The following is a 20,173-nucleotide window of genomic DNA, read 5'->3' on the forward strand; positions in this document are numbered from 1 at the left end:
CTTTTAACAGAACGCCTCTCTCCTTAAAAATTTTGATACCATCGATTGAGCTCAGCACGTTAAAATCTTGATTTTTCCCGTTAAGAAACCAAAAAAAAATTTCCCATCAAGTTTGAATAAGGGCCACCCTATTGAGCACACAGTCATATACTTGGAAAAAAGGGCACAGCTGTAGATCTATCAACGATATTTAGAACTGATGATGTTCGAAAAAATTTGACACCCCCTCTCCCCCCTCCCCCACCTGATTGCATATGTAATTGTGTAATTCATTTTTCAAGAATCTGGAAAATTGAAGAAATTGGTCTGGAAAACCCGGAATAGTCAGGGAAAATCATTCCCAGAAATGAGTGAACACCCACGTACATATAATTTTATGAATAAAAATGCACAAATTTTTATTTTTCAGGTTTTTGATGGTATTTCTGCGATATTTTCAAAGTTGTATTTTTTAAAAAATGATTTCAGTTTTTTTGAGAATATATTCTTCGTTTCTAGGTACCTACTAATAAAGTATAAAATTCTCGGAATTTTTGGTGAAAAAGAGACAATTTTCAGCAAGAAACGAAACGATTTGGTAATTTTGATAAAAGACAGCATTTTTTGCTATACATAAGTATCAAGTAGTACATACGTGAAAAAAATGTTGAATCTTTGCGACGTAATTTTAATAACCAAAACACTGAAAAAACAACCAAATTGACCGAGGTGTTGCAACTACATACATACCTACCTACAAAGAAAGTTCACACCTTTAAAAATGTTGTCTGATACTTCGAGTTTTCGTGTTTTGTCAAATTGGGGGGGAGGGGAGGGGCTCATTTCCACCATATATAAATATGGTACACCCAAATTATATACATGTAGCTACCTCTATACCTACATAAATTCCATTCACATGAATCTCTGGAGAAAAACATGTTTGGTATTTTTTCAAATTTTATTTGCACATTTTTGTAATTTTCTATCAATTTTTTTTGAATTTATCTTTCAAACGGTGCCAGAATTGCATTCGTTCGCCATTCAGCAATTCGTCTTTAACTTGGAGCGATTCATCGATAACCAAATGACTCGGATGTTGAATAGTTGTAGGTTTCCATTCGACTGCCATTTCTTTGTAATTTGGGTTCCTGCAATAGAAATTGATTATGTGTATTGAGCATTTGTGCTGATGTTTTTGCGGTGATGTCGAAGTATGTACACTTGTTTTGAATTGTACTCACGATGTTTTTGCGAAATTAGTAAACAAGCTTGTAATGGTTTCTATTGTTTGTCGTTCTTTCGAACGTATGTTGGCCATGGTTTTACCTGCAAAGTCGTCGATGTAAGCCCAATAGGCGTAGTCAGCTGCATGACAGGTACCTAATGATAAAATGTTGGAAATGTTTCATTATGTATTTTCTATTTTTATTTTATTTTATTCTTTTGCGATGAACGAATTTCCATATGGTTTTTCCTCTCACGTTTTGATTTGGGCTTTCTTTTTCCCACTGGAAATTTGATATAAAAGTTCGCATTGCATCGATACATATTATTTCAAAGTTTCTCTTTAGTTTGAGTTGAGTATGGTAGCATTTTGTGCGTCTTGTTTGCTTTGCTTTTATTAGATTTATTGTGAAAAATAACCTTTTACTTCTGTTTGCAATCGAGCATTGATCATGGCTTTGAACCCATCTAATTTACCATCGAAATGGAAATTATATACATATACTGGCGAAAGATCATTTTCCGAGATTATATTTATTAGCGAACGATAAACATCGGACAAGGCAGCGTCTGTTAGAATCTATAATCAGAATGAAGCAAGCATTATCTTATTGATTCGTTCATTTCATTTATGCTTTTGATCATTCGGGTTTCTTATTGATTGCTTTTTAATCACGTTTTGGTTTCTTTTTGGTTACTTTTTTTGACCAAAATGTTGGATTTTTTAAAACCATTAGATATCACTACGTCTTACATTTGCTATGTTTAAAATAAAAGAATCAACTTATATGTATAGGTAGGTATACTACTTGTCGTACATCGCATAAAACTGTTTGTGATGCATTTTCTATAGACTCGCCAGCCAAATAGAATGTTTCTACTTCTTTTTGAATCTGTCTTAGCTCGTCTTCGTTTAGAGCAGCTCCCCATCCCCAGGAATTATGTTGAAGGACTTTATAAAAGCCAGTACCAATTGCTTTTTTGAATACTCCTACAGCCAGACAACAAATTGGTTTCATATTAGGTTTCACAAGTACTGAATATATTATTTTTGATGAAATAGTGGTATGTATGAAAATATTACCATCTTTAACCATTATTACTCTTTAATACATATATAGACTGGGCACTGGACTCAAGAGGCATACTGAAAAACATTGGCAAAAAATTGGGCGAATTGAGAGGAAAAAGTTGGGAAGAAGTTGCATGACTTGAGAAAATAAAAAAAAATTGTTGTGTGAATAATTCAACTGTTCAATTTTTTATTTGTTGTTGAGGCGTTCTATCTGTCGTGCAAGCATCCTATTTGTCGTTAAATTTATTTTTCTGTTGTTCAATTTATTTCTTTTGTCAGGCATTTCTTTTATGTATTTGTTGTTATTATTTTGTTTGTAATTACTCATAATTTGTCGTATTATCGAGATACACTGTATGTATAAAGTCAACAAACATCAATCGTGACTTTTAGATTTTTCTATTCGAATATCCGAGATTCTATTCGATTAATATTACCATTTTCACGCTAACGTTCGCATTATGGCGATTTTCCTTGCTTGGGAATGACGAATTCGATGACACTAACGATATTATCAGCGACGATCTAGAGGAAACCGAGCTTCTGTCTGGATGGAGAAAATTACGCGATAACAATCGTTCGAAATCTCAAGATGTCAACAATTATGCTAATTGCGTTGAGATTGAGATTTTTGTGGCTGAATTAGAAGCTTCATCGAAGTTGTATGCTGAAGCTGTTTGTAGCCAAAATTGTTTCAATTTGAAAGACCCTATGGACACCACGATCCGTTCCATAGCCACTATCGATGCACCGGATTTGCGTTCAAGATCTCCAGGAAAGCAATCAGACATCGATAAGTCTGATATTTCCATTCAATCATCGATTACAGCAGCAAACGAGCTGCTGTTACATCGCCAGAGACACGTCGAAATCTCTCTGGAAAATCCTACCACCGAAAACATCAGCTGTCTACATCACGTAATTTGCAGACAGCTCCAACATTCCAGCTTTGCTAAATTCGCCGGATGTCTGAGTCCGTTTCACTTGACAACTGGCATACCTATTCAAAAATGCTGATGCGGCGATTTGTGGATCCAGGTAGCTGATTGAGTTGCTTATCCGAGTTCATCGCCGCTATCAAAGCATCTTTAACATCGACTGAATTCGAGGAAACATGATTAACGTTCATCATGTTAGATTTTTGAGTAGTTTTAGAATTTAGATTATTACTCGATAATTCTCGAATTAGGGAAAGTGTTAAAAAATATGTAAAATTCGCATATACATTGTAATCGTTTATTTTGTTCGTAATTACTCGTAATTCGTCGTATTATCGAGATACAAAATCGTGACTTTTAGATTTTTCTATTCGAATATCCGAGATTCTATTCGATTAATATTACCGTTTTCACGCTAACGTTCACATTATGGCGATTTTATATCCGTTTAATTTTTTGCAGGGGTGCTAACCTTAATTATTTTAATTATGATTAAGGTTTCACTCCAATTTTTCCTTGAAATTTTTCAGTTTTCAGTTCGGTTTTGGTTTTGAAATTCAAAATTCCGGTTTTCGGTTTTTTTTTCGGTTTTACATATATTTTTTTAATTTCTTCAAAATTTCTCAATCTCAGAAAACAAACTGCAGTCATGTCATAATAATTCTAAAAAAAGTATATATATATATATTTTTCAAGAATACTAATTAGTAAATTTACCAATTTCCCTGGATTTTGAGTTTCAAAAGTCAAAAATGGGAAAAATCCCCCCAAAAAAATTGAAAAAACTGAAAAAACCCAAACTGAAAACCAAAATAAATTATATCGGTTTAGGTTTCAGTTTCACTCACTCTGCATTATTAATGTTGTGGTTTTTTACGGTTTTTAAAAAACCTATGAAATTTCGGTTTTTGTTTTCAGTTAGGATTTGAAAATGGCTAAAATTATGGTTCTTGTTTGGGTTTCGGTTACGGTTTTCAGTTTTTTGCGGTTATGGTTAGCACCCCTGATTTTTCGTTCGATTAATGTACATATCTTTGTATTAGTGTAAATATGTTCGAATACATTTTTTATTTCGAATTGTGCAACGTATTTTATTATTTGTTGGGCCTGTAATTTGCGTAGACCACCTTTTCTGTTCTAACGATAAAAATCATCCCCGAAAAAAAGTCACTTGAGGTTTTTACTCATTGAATTAGCAGTCTATATAAAAGAGTAAATGACCAAAGTTTACCTTGTTTCATGAAAGCCATACAAGCTTCTTTTTCACAGAATCCAATTATTATCGGCACGCGATTTGTTGATGGAATCAGTTTCTCTGGTGATACAGGTATAGGAGAATTTTCTCCTGGTTCCGAATTCACAAAAATTGGGGACACAGGGTACACTTCAATTTCAACCTAGGTACATAATATGTACGTATTAGTACCTAATGTACCTAATCAGATATTACCCATGTTAACAGTGTGTTTATAAACTGACTGAAGCGAGGTCTCGTGTAAGACTAAGACTTTTTTGACTTGGTAAAAAAGAATCCCCCCTTAGCGGCCTAGATTTTCGTTTTTCTCATTTTTTGGTCGAAAGCATTTCTTTCACTAAATTTTCATTTTTGCTCAACTTGGGAACACTTTATTATGTACAATTTTTTTCCTACATATTAATTTTTAAAAAATATTTTCAAAAAGTGCTTTTGACTAATGTTTTGTACTCATGTTGTTGAATTATTTTTCAAAGAAATTTTCCATTTATATTTATTTAAGTATTTGTTTTGTTGGAAATTAAGTATTCAAACTTTTTCAACACCTTCGGTTTCCAAATGATTTTTCTTTGATAATTCAACTTTTTTGTGATTCGGTCAATTGGGAAGGGCACTTTAGCCGTTCTTCGCCATAGTCAATGGTGTAAGTATTTTAATAAGTAGGTACATACGCAAGTAGGTAAGTAAAGAAGTAAAAATGGTTTATTCTTATCTAGTTTGCTTTTCAACTTACATTTCTGAGTAGTTGCTCGCGTCTTATCATCAATATTCGATCGTAGTCCACACTCTTGAAAAAATTAAGCAACTTCTTATGATTATCTGGTTCACCATCGTATCCAGTTAGTACGGCTAAGTCGTAAGCTGTCGAAACGTGATCCGATGAAATAACCAAAACTGGATTAAAATTGTGCATTCCCATCATAATCGCTTTATGGTATAGACCTATAACAGAAAGATTAGTCATTAATTTTCAACTGATGACTACAAATATGTAAATGTGAGTTTTATCCCTTGAATGAAAAATTTTACAGTTGAATATCATACCTACCTTTGGCCAGAGGAGATAATAGTAAAAGATGCACAAGTCCAGCTCCACTGCTACTACCCATTAAGGTTATATTCTGTGGATCGCCTCCAAAAGAGCAGATGTTGTTTTTTATCCATTGTAAACTAAGAATTATATCCTTTAGAACCTGGTTTCCCGAACAGCCTTTGATATGCAAGTTTAAATTTCCTGGAACCAAGAATTTCGTTGTAAAATTACCCACTTTGAAGTAAAACTACATCCTACATAATGTACATAGTATATGTTTGCGGCCTGCTTGCCAACCTAATAGGTACAATCGATGTCCAACGCATACATATACAACATCTTTGTGCATTATATAGTCAGGAGCTCCATAATACCACGGATCTGGCGAACCATGGAAATGTCCTCCTGGGTGCAAATTCACCATGACCGCTTTCAAAGGCTCTTCCTTTGAGGGTAACTGCATGCAGCGCCGTGAAAAATCATTGCGATTACATTTTTATCGATAATGCTGATTGCTTCATTTTGAAATATTTAAATATCGGTTTTTAAAATTGGTACATATTACCTTCGGTGTATAAATATTATTGTACAAACAATCCTCCGAACCAGTTATCTCGTGTTTCCGCAACGAATATTGTCTACAACCTTCCCTTTGAAGGGTCGCGTCGATGACATTTTTCCACGGTTTTACTTTCACTGGATCCTGTAATGTAACAAAACTCGAAGTATTAGAATAGGTTGAAGATTTGTTTCTTACAATGTTGGTTCAATAAGTACGTTTCTCTATAAAAATAATCAAAATAGTTTGGAAAAAAATATATAGGTACCTATTTAATAAAGAAATTATCATTCTATTCTTCTTCCGGGTTTTGTAAATTTTATCTAATATATTTTTCGTGACTTATGGAGAATTTATGGATTATATTGTTGGTGTAGTATAAATTTGGGAATTTTTACAAAATTATTTGGAAGGGGAAGTTTGATGTGTCGTAATAAATAGGTAACAGGAAAACTGAACATGGAAAATAGGATGGTGGGATAATTTTACAGGAAAAGATTAAGTAGTTTGGAACCTCCCTATATAGTGGAGTGGCAAACAGCTGAAATACAGGAGAAAACTGCATTTGATGAAAGAAGCGTGAATTTTAGTATGGTAAATTTTTGAACCAAAATGAAGTTTTTAAGACTAGGAGCCACTCGAGCTCCCCCCTCCATCGAGGGGGGTGAGGCTTACAATTTTGATAACTTTCCTGTGGATAGAGTTTTAATTAGAAATTCAATATTACGGTGTCTGCTGTTAGATATTGATCAGCATTTTCTATTTTCACCATTGAAACCATCGTCCCCCTCTCCCCCTTGCGTGGGGCTCAGCCCCCTAAATTGTGGATCTGGAAGATGTTGAGACTCGGAAATGTTATTTTGTAAAAATATACTGAGTAAAGTGTACAAATAATTTTGGTAGTTCATTTTGTGGTTCCCTCCCCCCTCTGTCCCCTGTGGCACCTGAATACTTCAGAAACGCGCAAAATTGCTGCTTTAATGACAAAACATGGTGAAAACGGTGAGCTAAATGCTAATTCTTCTTGAAACTGGTAAGAAACATTTACTCAAAGCATTACGTAACGCGAAAAATGATGACTCTCCCCTTTACGCGCCCCCATCAACCCCTAATTGCAAAAAAAATTTACCGGTCAAAATTCCATCAGAATTGAAATATTAAGCCAGTTACTGTTCAATATTGATCGATATGTTCCGCTAAAAGTGTCGGAATCATCGCATACCCCCCACCCCTTCAAGGGGGCAGACCCATAAAATGTGGAGTCGATGAAAACCCCACTTATGGAACTGAAATTCTGTAAATATGCACTTCTCTGGTCATGGGAATATATTTAATAGTCTATTTCATCGATTACATTCCTCACCCCGCTCCCGCCCCTCCCCCTTTATAAACCATTATACAAAATTTGATCAAAAATTAACCCCTCCTGCTTTGTAGCGCGCTCCATAGAAAAGTTACAGAAGTCGTTGTACACTTAATGGACAGAGAATTTCATCAGCTTTCCAACGGTATGTTTGTGATCATTGTGAGATGAAAACAAGCGAACCTGTGTACAATAAAGTGAATGAAGGTTTGGGTGCTTGGTCCATGCGAAAGCAATTTTTCAATTTTCTATCTCCTACTTTGTGTCGCGCTTCGGAGGAACGTTACATTACAGAAATTGTTTTATACTCAATCGATAGAGAATTTTATCAGCTTTCCAACGGTATGTTTGTTATTTGGAAACAAGCAAACCTATTTCCAATAAAGTGAATAAAGGTTGGGGAGCTCGGTTCATTTGAAAGCAATTTTTGAATTTTCTGTCTCCTACATTGTGCCGTGCTTTGGAGGAACATTACGTTACAGAAGTTGTTTTATACTCGATCGATAGAGAATTTTATCAGCTTTAGTGATGTTATGAGCATATGCTCGCTGAGCAAATGCGCGCAACTGCGGGCATATGCGCGCATTTGCGCCCAAAAATTTTGAGCAAATGCGCGAACATCACTAATCAGCTTTCCAATGGTATGTTTGTGATCATTGTGAGATGATGGGAGGGGTGACCATTTGTCAAAAATTCAAAGATTGCTTCATTGCTTGAAAGTTGAAACAAATGCCCAAAGCTTCATTCACTTATATTTCACACAGGTTTGCTTGTTTTCATCTCACAAATATATCTTTGAAAAGCTGATAGAATTCTCTATCGATCGAGTATAAAACAACTTCTGTAACGTAATGTTCCTCCAAAGCACGGCACATTGTAGGAGACAGAAAATTCAAAAATTGCTTTCAAATGAACCGAGCTCCCCAACCTTTATTCACTTTATTGGAAATAGGTTTGCTTGTTTCCAAATAACAAACATACCGTTGGAAAGCTGATAAAATTCTCTATCGATTGAGTATAAAACAATTTCTGTAATGTAACGTTCCTTCGAAGCGCGACACAAAGTAGGAGATAGAAAATTGAAAAATTGCTTTCGCATGGACCAAGCACCCAAACCTTCATTCACTTTATTGTACACAGGTTCGCTTGTTTTCATCTCACAATGATCACAAACATACCGTTGGAAAGCTGATGAAATTCTCTATCCATTAAGTGTACAACGACTTCTGTAACTTTTCTATGGAGCGCGCTACAAAGCAGGAGGGGTTACTTTTTGATCAAATTTTGTATAATGGTTTATAAAGGGGGAGGGGCGGGAGCGGGGTGAGGAATGTAATCGATGAAATAGACTATTAAATATATTCCCATGACCAGAGAAGTGCATATTTACAGAATTTCAGTTCCATAAGTGGGGTTTTCATCGACTCCACATTTTATGGGTCTGCCCCCTTGAAGGGGTGGGGGGTATGCGATGATTCCGACACTTTTAGCGGAACATATCGATCAATATTGAACAGTAACTGGCTTAATATTTCAATTCTGATGGAATTTTGACCGGTAAATTTTTTTTGCAATTAGGGGTTGATGGGGGCGCGTAAAGGGGAGAGTCATCATTTTTCGCGTTACGTACTGCTTTCAATAAATGTTTCTTACCAGTTTCAAGAAGAATTAGCATTTCGCTCACCGTTTCCACCATGTTTTGTCATTAAAGCGGCAATTTTGCGCGTTTTTTAAGTTTTGAGGTGCCACAGGGGGCAGAAGGGGGGAGAAAACCAAAAAATGAATCACCAAAATTACTTGTACACTTTTTGAAGGATATTTTCACGAAATTACATTTCCGAGTCTGAACGTCTTCCAGATCCACAATTTAGGGGGCTGAGCCCCACGCCAGGGGGAGAGGGGGGACGATGGCTTCAATGGTGAAAATAGAAAGTGCTGATCAATACCTAACAGCGGACACCATAATAATTGATTTCTGACCATAACTCGATCGACAGGACTTATTTCAAAATTGTAGGGTCCACCCCCCTCGAAGGAGGGGGGAGCCCGAATGGCTCCCGGTCTTAAAAACTTCATTTTGGCCCTAAAATTCATCATACCAAAATTCACGCTTCTTTCATCAAATGCCATTTTTTTTCAGTTGCCACTCCACTAAATTGAGTAAAACTATGGTAAAACTTTCCTTTAAAAAGTTATAAAAATGATGATATTTTAATTAATATTCGTTCTAAAATGTGGTATAGTGACGAAATATTGTTGTTTTCAACTATTGGCGGTATTTAGTGCTGTGCGCCGCCGTCCAAACGCCGCCGCTGCGAATAATTTTTTGTAAAAAAATTTGCCGCCGACTATCCTCGGCGAAAAGCTCATCGCCGCCGCCGCCGAAAAAATGTCGGTGTTTTATCGGCGGCGAACATTAAAATACTGCCAAATTTGGTCAAATTGGTATTTTGAATAATTACAAAAATTCAAAATTTTCAAAATCTTTCGCCCTCGATTTGCTCGGGCATATTATTTTCTTTTCTTTAATCAAAAATTGAGTCTTGAAAGTTGAAGGTATAAAAATTGACTTCTTGAATAAAAAAATTTGCTTTTTCACTTCTGAAGAAGTGAGGAATTATGAATTTTTGAAAACTTTTATCCTCGCTTTGTTTAGGCTATTTTTGGTGTGTATTTTCAGAAATAAAATACCCATTGTAATTTTCTGGAAATTATTGTTAGATTCCTCATTCCTGGAGGGCCTGGACCATCGAAAAGGGAGTTGCTAAAGAGGCATTTTGCCCCAGGCCCACTCTTTCTGAAGGGCCCAGCAAAAAAGGGTCTACGATGAAAGAAAACCCTGGTTTTTTTTTACTTCACAAAACACAAATTTTGAAAAGCTTTTTCCCTCTCATTTTTTTTAGAACTGGAAATTTCTGAAAAAAATATTATTCAAGTTTTTTAAATTTTAAAGTTCAAAAGTGAAAAAATAAATTTCTCTTACATGAAAAATATCGTTTTTATGCCTCTTATAATACGAATTTTTAAGTGCTTTTGACCTCACTTGGGCAGGCCCGCGGGCCTGTTTTCATTGCTTTGTCAAAATCAACATCCTAAAAAAAAACTTTCAAATTATAAAATCTTAAAAGCCTTGAACTCCTTGCATAAAAAGCATCGTTTTTAGTTTTCTCAAAATCTAAATTTTTAGATGTTTTTGCCCTCGCTTAGCTCGGGCCTGTCCTTTTGCTTTTGCTTCGCTCTGTCCAATTTGTGTCTTTATTTAAAATGACCAAATTCATATTTGGGCCCCCAAAAATCCAAAACAGAAAATGAAAATTTTTATGAGCAATAATTAATTATGAATATGATATCAATCGGGAAAATTGGGAACCATTTTTTCTCTACACTCGAATCTGTCAGAAAACTTTCAGTCGAACCCCCTCTCTCTCTCAAAAAACTTTTATAAGAACAGTTTCATCTCTCGGTCCCGCGTTCACTCTAGTCTCTAGACTACTCTGTATGAGGAGGGGGGGGGGGTTCTCCGTTAAAACGCCGCCGCCGCCAGTCATTTTCAGCTTCGGCGGCGCTCTGATCACGCCGCTCGCCGCCAAAGCATTTTTGATCGGCGCACAGCACTAGCAGTATTGGTTTACTTTCTTTTTGTATAAAAGTGAAGTTTTTGCAATCTGTTTGTGTTGTGACTGATATGTGATTTGAATGTGTAGATCTACATAATCTTATGAAGTGAATTAAAAAATGAAAACTGATGTGTACTAATGCCTGTGTTTTACTTTTACTGGAATAATGTTGCAGTGAAATGAATAGTGAACCATATAGGTACCATATGTATAATCTACAATGCTTTTTGAATCTGCATCACAAATACAACCATCCAACTACAATGGATATCTAGGTAATCAAAATTTCAAAAAACCATCAACATCTCAAACCAATTAGCTGAAAGTGTTCGAGTCATTAATTTATCACTCAAGTTGGTCAGCAAAATCAGAGAAATTGTTTTTATCAATCACATTGCTGCAGAAGAAACTAAACAGTTACCTGTCATGTCATCATGTATGGTTTTTATGGAATACATACATTGGAATAGAGTTGATATCAATTTATTTTAGTGGGATTTTGGCAAGTTAACAAATATTCGACGATTATTTTATTCTATTTCACCAGTGAGTGTTGTGATTTCCTCCAGAAGGTATAATTTTGTCAAGTTTATGTATAACTTTCATCTTTAATGTTGAAAAACAGTGTTGTTTATAACCTAATTTTTTTATTTTTTTCATTTAAATCATTCCTACGTGATCATAAATTCATTATTCATGTGAATAAAATATGAAAAATGAAATTTTCACCGGATTTAATTCGTTTGAGTGCATTTTTCTTTCATTTCTATATTGTATTAAGATATGTTAGATACGCAAGTATTCCCCGCTAGTGATGACGTCACAAAACAGCGCTCAGGCCTTTTACTATAGGTGGTATTGCTGGCAGTCACCTGCCCAGTGACTTGGCAGTTGGCAGTATAGACACTGGACCTGCGGAGTAAGACAACCAACTGCAGGCCGAGGGGAATGGAAACGGTAAAGAAAGTTTGTGTAGGGATAATTTATCCCGCTGAGTGCTCTTGGCTGCGCTGTACTTCAATCCGCAGGCAACGGGGGGAAGAGACGGTAGTGAGTTTTGTGTAGAGCCAATTTCTCCCGCTGAGTGCTCTTGGCTGCGCTGTATTTTGCATGTAGTTTGTTCAAGAAATCGACAGCAGCGCAGCCAAGAGCACTCAGCGGGAGAAATTGTCCCTACACAGGGTTTTTTGGCAAGATGGCTGCCCGTTGGTTGTCTTACTCCGAGAAGCGGACAGGTCCAGTGTCTATAGTTGGCAGTCATCTGTCGAGCGATGCCACAGTACATATTATTTTATCTGGGAATATCCTTTATAAAAAACAAATAACAATATCAAAGTTCCTGAAATTTCAGAAAAGAAAAATTTGACTTCAAGAGTGAAAAATAGTCATTTAGGTAATTTCTAATAGTTTTGTTTTTAAACTCGACGTTTCATCAGACAAGGTACATTGGTATTTTCACCCCTCCCCCTAAAAAAAAAACATGTCAATCAGAAGCCCGTTGGCAAGTTTACGATGCTTAGTTGGAAATTTCTGGTTCTTTGTCTCCCAATATTGATCCATTCACCACGGCTGCTCTGCATTTCGTGTGCAAATTTTTTCCGTCTTTTTGGAATTGATTTTTCAATTTGTGCCAAAACTCCATTCGATCGCCATTCAAAAGTCCATCCTTAACTTCAAGTTTTTCATCAATGATTAAATGACTAGGATGATCCGGATTTGTTGGTTTCCACTCGACTTCCATTTCTTTATAATTAGGGTTACTGTTGAAATCATCACGTTCGAAATCTTATCAACGTTTTTGTGGAATCGTTGTTGAAGGATGATAAGTTAGCTCACTTACGAATTCTTGGCAAATGTAGTCAGCATACTCGTGAATGTTTCTATCATTTGCCGATCTTTAGGCTGTATGCGGTTAATATTCTTACCACCTATGTTTTCGTCGATGTAAGACCAATAACAGTTTTCAGTAGCGTGACAAGCTCCTGGAATAAATAGTTTTAGAGAATGAGTAAACAGCTAAACGTGAATCTGACGAATTTATGATTTTTTAATCAGCTGTGAAATATCACCTGGTAATTCTTTGCCCAACAATCGCGTCATTCTGGGTTTCATTACGCACATATTTCCGTCGTACAAAAAGTTATATACGAATACTGATGAAGGAAGATCTGTGGAGATTTCATTTATCAACGAGTCGTAAACGTCTGATAAGGCAGCATCTGTTAAAATCTACGGCAATAAACAAAGCAAAAGTCAAATTATTTTTACTATTTGTTCAAATTGTAAAAATACTGCCTGTAATAGATGAATTCTATACATCGCATAAAACTGATTCTGTGACAGTTTCTATTGCATTTCCTGCCAAATAAAAATTCTCTACTTCCTTCTGTATGAGTTTTAATTCCTCTTCCTCTAAAGCAGCTCCCCATCCAAAGTGATTCTGACGGATAGCTTTATAGAAAGTGTTTCTTACAAGCGGTTTGAAAGCTCCTGTGTGTAGTTGCAAAAAAAAAAAAAAAGAAAATGTCGTTATTCATCAGTAATAGGTAATAGGTTAGGCTCACGTATTTTGCGATTTTTAACGCTCTTGCTATGGGTGTAAATGTAAAATGTACCACTATGACGAAGTTGCGCAACACCCATTATGGCTTCTTTTTCGCAAAATCCAATCAATAGCGGTACACGATTCGTTGAAGGAATAAGTTTCTCCGGTGACAGTGGTATTGGTGAATTTTCTCCTGGTTCTGAAGTGAGCACGAACGGCGATACAGGATACACTTGAATAGTAGTCTAGAAAACCACATTGCAAGTTTGAAACATAATATCCTTGCATCGAATTCGGTTCAGTGTTGTCAACCCCCAAGATTTATCTTAGGATTGCAAGATTTTTCATGCATCCTCAAGTTTGTCCCATGATCCGAAGAAATCCCTCCAAAAAATCAAAAAATTCAAGAAAATGCCATGAATTTTCCTCTTTAAAAAAAAAAATCTAAGAAATTTATAAACGGGTATTCCCAGGTGAAATGTCCCTGCTCCTAGATCTAGGAAATTATGATGGATTAGTGTTGGGTACCTAGACCTACCCCAGAAAAGAATTCGAGCCACCCTACCCCCTGAGGCCGATGATTGGAGAAATTTTGTCTGAGAATAGGTACGTTTTCCGCTGACATTTTTCGACCATTAGTCCTCTGTAACTTCGTTGAATGGCGATAGACGTATGAAAGTTGCAATTTTTCTTCAATAAGGAGCATGGCTGGTCTAGAATAGTGATTTGGCTTATTGGTTCTGAGAGAGGATTTGAAATGAATTTCACCTCCAATACTCCTGAATACAGATTTTTTTCACGCGGAAAACGCGCTTCTTAGCGATACCTGCCCAGGGGGTGAGGTGAGGAGAGTGGATTTTTAGCTCGAGAATTTTTTTAGAGGTACCCAACGATAGCGATCATTTGTAACTTCCCAACTCTAGGTATGGGTGCATTTCACCAATCTGCCGCTACGTAAGAGACAAATTTTTGTGCCAGAAACTTTAATAGGACTTGAACTAGCTCCTTACTTGAACTACTCGCACACTCGCTTCACTCCTGTGCTTCGCTTGTATTCGGGGGAGGGAGGACTGGACCCCTCCCCCCCTTGGGCTTTACTCGACTATCACTCGCTTGTATTTTTTTTCATGTTCTGCTCTTCACTTGGACCTACTCGCACCCTTGTAGAGGGTAGATGAGGACCCAAGGTACTCGTTATAGCAGGGAATATAATGTCCTCGGTCGTTGGTAACACTGCTGGTGCAGTGCCATCTAGCAGATTAGTTCCGTGAGATGCGGAGGACCGAAACAGACTGCCGTGTTGCCGTGTCCGCTTCGCAGTTGTCTCAGGTCGCTTAGAGTAATCGCTCCTCTGGATGGACGTTAGGACAACCAGCCTTTTGAGCAGAACTGCACGGACGAGTGTGTATTTATAGCTCTAGGTATTACCTATTAGTCGTGTGTAAATGTATGTTCATTAAGAGAAGCTCAATAAAGTGTTAGAAGTGATTCATCATCTTTTGGTTTATTGGTCGGACGAATAGTGTAGTGACATACACACAATCTGTATGAGGGAAGGAGTAGGGTATTAATTAGCCGAGCATACCCCAGACAGGTACATCAAGGAACCAAATCCTCCACATGAGAACGAAGTTCCCACCTATCTTCTCTTTACACCCTCGCTTCGCTCCTGTGCTTCCCCTGTATTTGGGGGGGGACTTCGTCCTCCCTAGACCTCCCTGGTCTTCGCCCAATTCCCTCCTCCCCATATTTCTTTCTTATGTTCGCTGACAAGAACGAGACTTTTTTGATACTTTTGGCAAAAGCAGGAATTCTTGCCAAGTTCGCAGTAGCGATTTTTTGCCCCATACTATGTAACGACGTGACAATTATCAGAAAGTGCAGGTGCCTAATACCTCATCTCATGACTTTGCTGCAAAGACGCGGTGTGTGTGCGCGCTTAGCTCAGTAGATAAACGTTTTGACAACGTCTTAAACACGTTTTCTAAGGTGAAATTTGACACTAGAAAATCCCTGTAAAATGACACATTTTGGCGAAAGCGAAAACAGTTTCGGTGACCAACCCTTCGATTCGGAGCTGTGGGGGTTCAAAGTTTTCTTTTGTCAAATTTACCCCCACCACTACGATAATTTAAAAAAAAAATCGTGTTGAAAGGCCCAGGCTTCCCCTACACATTCCGGGTAGTAACAGAATTTTCTCCCCTCTACTCATGAATACAGAATTTTTCTCGCAAAAACGCGTTTTTTGGCTATACTGACCAAAGGGGGTGGGTTGGAGGGGCGGAAATTCCGCTCGAAAATGTTTATTGGAGGTACCCACCAATAATCCATCATAATTTTCCAAATCTGGGAACAGGGCCATTTCACCTATCTTACCTGGGAATACACTTTTGTTATTTTTTGTGGTTGATGGACTATTCTGATAGCAAATAAGTCAAAGAATCCGTTTTTGAGGGTTTCAAAATTTTTCGCGAATTTTTAGCACATTGGTACATGCTTATTTGATGAGGTATAAAATGTGTGATAATTGAGCATGTTTTCAAATTTGGAGTACTAGTGTGGCTTAAACATTACTTATTTATAGTGTACACTGTATTTCCGGTAACTTTTTTTTTCTAAATTGAAAAAAAAATTACATCCTCAAGCGGGACTTATCCGCAACCGGGTCCGAAGTCCGGTTGCGGATAATCTGAGGGTTTTTTGAATGGCTTAGTAAAATAGAGGTTTTGATGAAAAAATTTATTTTTCATATAGGTATTTTGTGCAGAAAGCTACACTTTACACATACAAACCATCAGATTGAAAAAAGGTTCAAAATTGGGCCCCAAAAAAATTGTTGACAAAACATATCCATAACTGGTACTTTACCTTGCGGATATACATTTTAGCGCAATCATGTCATCATCAAAATCGCCACTAGTACATAGTTTCAAACAGGGAAAACAGTTTTTTTCCAGCTCGGAATAAAATTTATCCCCTCTCGATGGGCCCTTACTAATTTTTGCATGAGAAGCCTAATTTTGAAAAGAACACACTCCTGGGATGATTCTAAATACCGGAGACGAAAACGCCTTGTGATATACCTATAGGAGGTGAAAAGTACTCAGTTCACCTAATACAATATATAAAATCTAACACACACCTGGAATCGTCTAGTTTGAGCTCAAAACGTCGAGAAATATCAAAATGTTTGACCCTACCTCGCCCTTTTTTCCAAAGTCGGCCCTACCGCAATAGCCATCATTTTTTTCAAAAATTCGGCTAAAAATCCCCCCAAGAATCATAAGATGTTTCGAAAGGAGGAGTTGACAACACTGATTCAGATCATCATGATGATGAAATTGTGAGCAGAGGTGCATGGGCCTACTTCTTCGAAAAATGATTCGGGTCTCTTCATTAAAAATCCAAAAGAGTCGAGGTTCTTGTAAAATCTGAGCAATTTTTTGTTTTCGCCTGGTTGACCGTCGTAACCGATCGATTGAGCCAGTTTGTGCGCTATTGATGCGTTTTCTGGTGGAACCACGGTGACTGGACAGAACGCGTAAACGCCCATAAGAACGGCTTTATGGTATAAACCTGTTGAAATAAGCCCTCGCCTTTGAGTATTTTAATGAGTTTTCCAAAATTACGATTGGAAAAAACTCTCGACATACCCTTAGCCAAAGGTGACAGTAGTAAAAAATGTACCAATGCGCACCCGCTGCTACATCCCATCAGGGTTACGTTATCTGGATCACCTCCGAAACTGCTGATGTTTTCTTTGATCCATTGCAAACTCAAAATAATATCTTTCAAACCCTGATTACCTGAGCACGTTTTCAAATGCAAGTTCAAAAAACCTGGAAATATAAGATTCGTTAAATGTATTACTTACTGAACCATAAAATGAGAAGAAGCTCGTAAATATTTTGTAGGTAGGTATATTTTCTAACTTAGTAGGTACCTAGTATGTGTAATCGGTATGCTACACAGACGTAAACGACTTCTTTATGCATAATGTAATGTGGAGCTCCGAAATAAGACGGATCTGGTGAACCATTTGTTAATCCTCCTGGGTGAATGAACACAATTACTGCTTTCAAAGGATCTCCTTTAGATGGTATCTTTAAAATCATTGGAAACTTCAGTATTATTGGCTTCTGCTGCGTCTACGTGCATTATTTTAAAGAAACTCGAATGATCTGAAAACTGTTTCGTATTACTTTGGGTGTGTAGATGTTGTTATATAAGCAATCTTCGGAACCGATCGTCTCTTGTTTCCATATTGCGAATTGCCTGCAGCCTCCTTTTTCCACAGTTGCGTCTAGGATATGAGTCCATGGTTTTACCTTGACGGGATCCTTTTTTCAGAACATTACTTTTTAGCCTGCATATTTTATAAATTATAATGTAAGAGAATATAAATGACCTACTTTGAAACGAGCTGAACCAGCAGTCGATTGCCCATAAGGAACTCCCAGAAACGTGTAATATTCTGCTCCGGAATACGCTGTTTTACTTTTGAAGCCACGCACTTTACCTTCTTTCACACTTACAATTACTTTTTCAGTCATGTTTTAATTGAAGATAATTAGAAAACAGAACCAACAATGGTAGAATGTTAGGCATAAATAATTTGAAACTGGTGTTTTTCAATGTTCATTTGAGCGTGCATTCGTTTATCTCGTTACTTTTTGAAGATAATACTATTGTACTTTTGTATTTTTCCTCGTAGATTTATCAACGTACGTTACCTACGAATTTATCGGAGTTGACGAAATGACGACTGGCGTATGATAGGGTACCGTGTTGATAGTTTTTTTTCACTGTGAGTTTTTCAATGTGACACAGTCAATGTAAACTTGGTGTCATTGAGACTCCCTCCTCCCAAAATTGAAGGTTCCAAAACGGCCTAGAACAATTTTCAGTCGACTCGGCGTGTCGAAATTAGGGTATAAATTAAATTTTAGCTTTGAAATTTCCTTGGATAAAATTCTTCGGAAATTTCAACATTAAAAACATTTTCTGATGGATTCAAAACTTTTCAAAATGGTTTGAAACCGGTTCTATTCGATTTGAAGAGTTGAAAGTGGGATGCATGCCAAATTTCAGCTTTCTAGATCAACTTGATAAAAAATTTGAATTTTCAATTTTTTTTCCGGCCCGAATTAGATTCTTAACCCTTAAACACCCAAGCAAATCCTGAGATGTTATGAAAAAATGCTTTCAATTTCCTGAATAAGATCATCACAAGTATCACTTTTACTCACAGTTCACCTTCCCCCCCCCCACAGCCCCTTGAAGCCACCTCGATAATGATGGACTTATTTATTTGAATATTGTCAAAAATCGAGGAAGCAAAAAACCCGATTGGGTCAATCTTGGAACTGAATGATATAGTTTCATTAGATGTAATGAATGAGTGAAAGCATAATTCCAAAGAACACCTCACCCCTTTTTGGGGGGCAAACATTGATAAAAGTTGGTATAAAATACAGGGACCCATGTCCCATTTTTGGATGAACATATTGATGGTTGAGCTTTCACAAAATGAAATTAAGAAAGGTGTGGGCATGGTGGACCAGAGCGATTTTTTAAAAAATTTGATATGCTTATCTCGATAAAAACCCGAAAAAACAGAGCATGAACACGCAGAGTACATAATATGGGAAATATTATCAATTAGGCTTGAAATGACAGAAACAAGAATTGAAAGGAACACAGATGCTCTTAATGGCACATAAGTTCAGATAATCTACAATCCACCCATCAAATCTGTTTATCACTCCATGGATATTCTTTCTCAATATTTGTCACCAAATAGTTACATCCTACAAAGGTTAGCAGTACGATTGTTTTTCTGCAGAAATATCGAAATAGGTTTATCAACCACTTCGAAATGCTTTACACAGTCAAATTGCAGCACTCCCTGGCATTTCATAATGTTCAAGCATTCATGAAGAAGTCACTATCCCTCCTCGATCATAGATAATGTAGTTCTACATCATGAAAATTGCACGCGCAGAAGTCGTTGTTTACAATCATGAGATTGTGTCTAGCTTATGACTACAGGATTCCGGGGATTTGAGATTCAGTAGAAAGCTTTCAACTGTTGTTCAACCACAACTCTGAACTTTTGAATGTTTTGAGAAATTCCTGCTGAAGTTGATATTCTTTCTCGATATTTGTCAACAAATAGTTACATCCCGCAAAAGGTTAGTGGTATGATTGTTTTTCTGCAGAAGTATCGAAATAGGCTTATCTACCACTTTGAAAAGCTTTACACTCTCAAATTACAGCTGTCTCTGGCATTTCATAATGTTGAAGCATTCATGAAGAGGTCACTATCCCTCCTCGATCATAGATAGTGAAGTTCTACATCATGAAATATCATGATTGGAAACAACGAATTCTGCTCAAGCAATTTTCATGATGTAGAATTTCTCAAAACATTCAAAAGTTCGGAGTTGTGGTTGAACAACATTTGAAAGCTTTCTACTGAATCTCAAATCCCCTGAATCCTGTAGTCATAAGCTAGACACAATCTCATGATTGTAAACAACGACTTCTGCGCGTGCAATTTTCATGATGTAGAACTACATT

General features: G+C 36.8%; 2 protein-coding genes across 2 annotated transcripts; both read right to left on the minus strand.

Annotated features, from left to right (window-relative positions):
- Positions 1-921: 921 nt before the first annotated feature.
- LOC135839341 (esterase E4-like) lies at positions 922-6,770 on the minus strand. Its single transcript, XM_065355332.1, has 9 exons — positions 6,073-6,770; positions 5,805-5,964; positions 5,523-5,708; positions 5,208-5,416; positions 4,451-4,616; positions 2,025-2,197; positions 1,627-1,786; positions 1,224-1,362; positions 922-1,130 (listed from the first exon to the last, which is right to left on the minus strand). Exons 2-9 carry the CDS (start codon positions 5,929-5,931, stop codon positions 968-970), a joined length of 1,323 nt encoding a protein of 440 aa, XP_065211404.1. The 5' UTR covers positions 5,932-5,964; positions 6,073-6,770; the 3' UTR covers positions 922-967.
- Positions 6,771-11,513: 4,743 nt separating this feature from the next.
- On the minus strand, positions 11,514-18,380 carry LOC135839342 (esterase E4-like). Its single transcript, XM_065355333.1, has 10 exons — positions 18,004-18,380; positions 17,794-17,931; positions 17,535-17,694; positions 17,245-17,430; positions 16,959-17,167; positions 13,662-13,836; positions 13,364-13,536; positions 13,116-13,275; positions 12,887-13,028; positions 11,514-12,806 (listed from the first exon to the last, which is right to left on the minus strand). Exons 1-10 carry the CDS (start codon positions 18,142-18,144, stop codon positions 12,563-12,565), a joined length of 1,728 nt encoding a protein of 575 aa, XP_065211405.1. The 5' UTR covers positions 18,145-18,380; the 3' UTR covers positions 11,514-12,562.
- Between the last annotated feature and the right edge of the window lie 1,793 nt (positions 18,381-20,173).

The sequence above is a fragment of the Planococcus citri genome, chromosome 3 (genome assembly GCF_950023065.1).
Source record: "Planococcus citri chromosome 3, ihPlaCitr1.1, whole genome shotgun sequence".
In the NCBI taxonomy this organism is placed as follows: domain Eukaryota; kingdom Metazoa; phylum Arthropoda; class Insecta; order Hemiptera; family Pseudococcidae; genus Planococcus; species Planococcus citri.

Excerpts from the sequence above, each read along its gene's own strand:
- LOC135839341 (XM_065355332.1), bottom strand. The coding sequence starts at position 5,931 with ATGGTGAATTTGCACCCAGGAGGACATTTCCATGGTTCGCCAGATCCG. Across the intron at positions 1,363-1,626 it reads ATTGCAAACAGAAGTAAAAG|GTACCTGTCATGCAGCTGAC; the intron begins GTTATTTTTCAC and ends TTTTATCATTAG. Across the intron at positions 1,131-1,223 it reads ACTAATTTCGCAAAAACATC|GAACCCAAATTACAAAGAAA; the intron begins GTGAGTACAATT and ends TTTCTATTGCAG.
- LOC135839342 (XM_065355333.1), bottom strand. The coding sequence starts at position 18,144 with ATGACTGAAAAAGTAATTGTAAGTGTGAAAGAAGGTAAAGTGCGTGGC. Across the intron at positions 17,932-18,003 it reads CTGGTTCAGCTCGTTTCAAA|GATCCCGTCAAGGTAAAACC; the intron begins GTAGGTCATTTA and ends TTCTGAAAAAAG. Across the intron at positions 13,029-13,115 it reads GTTGGGCAAAGAATTACCAG|GAGCTTGTCACGCTACTGAA; the intron begins GTGATATTTCAC and ends TATTTATTCCAG.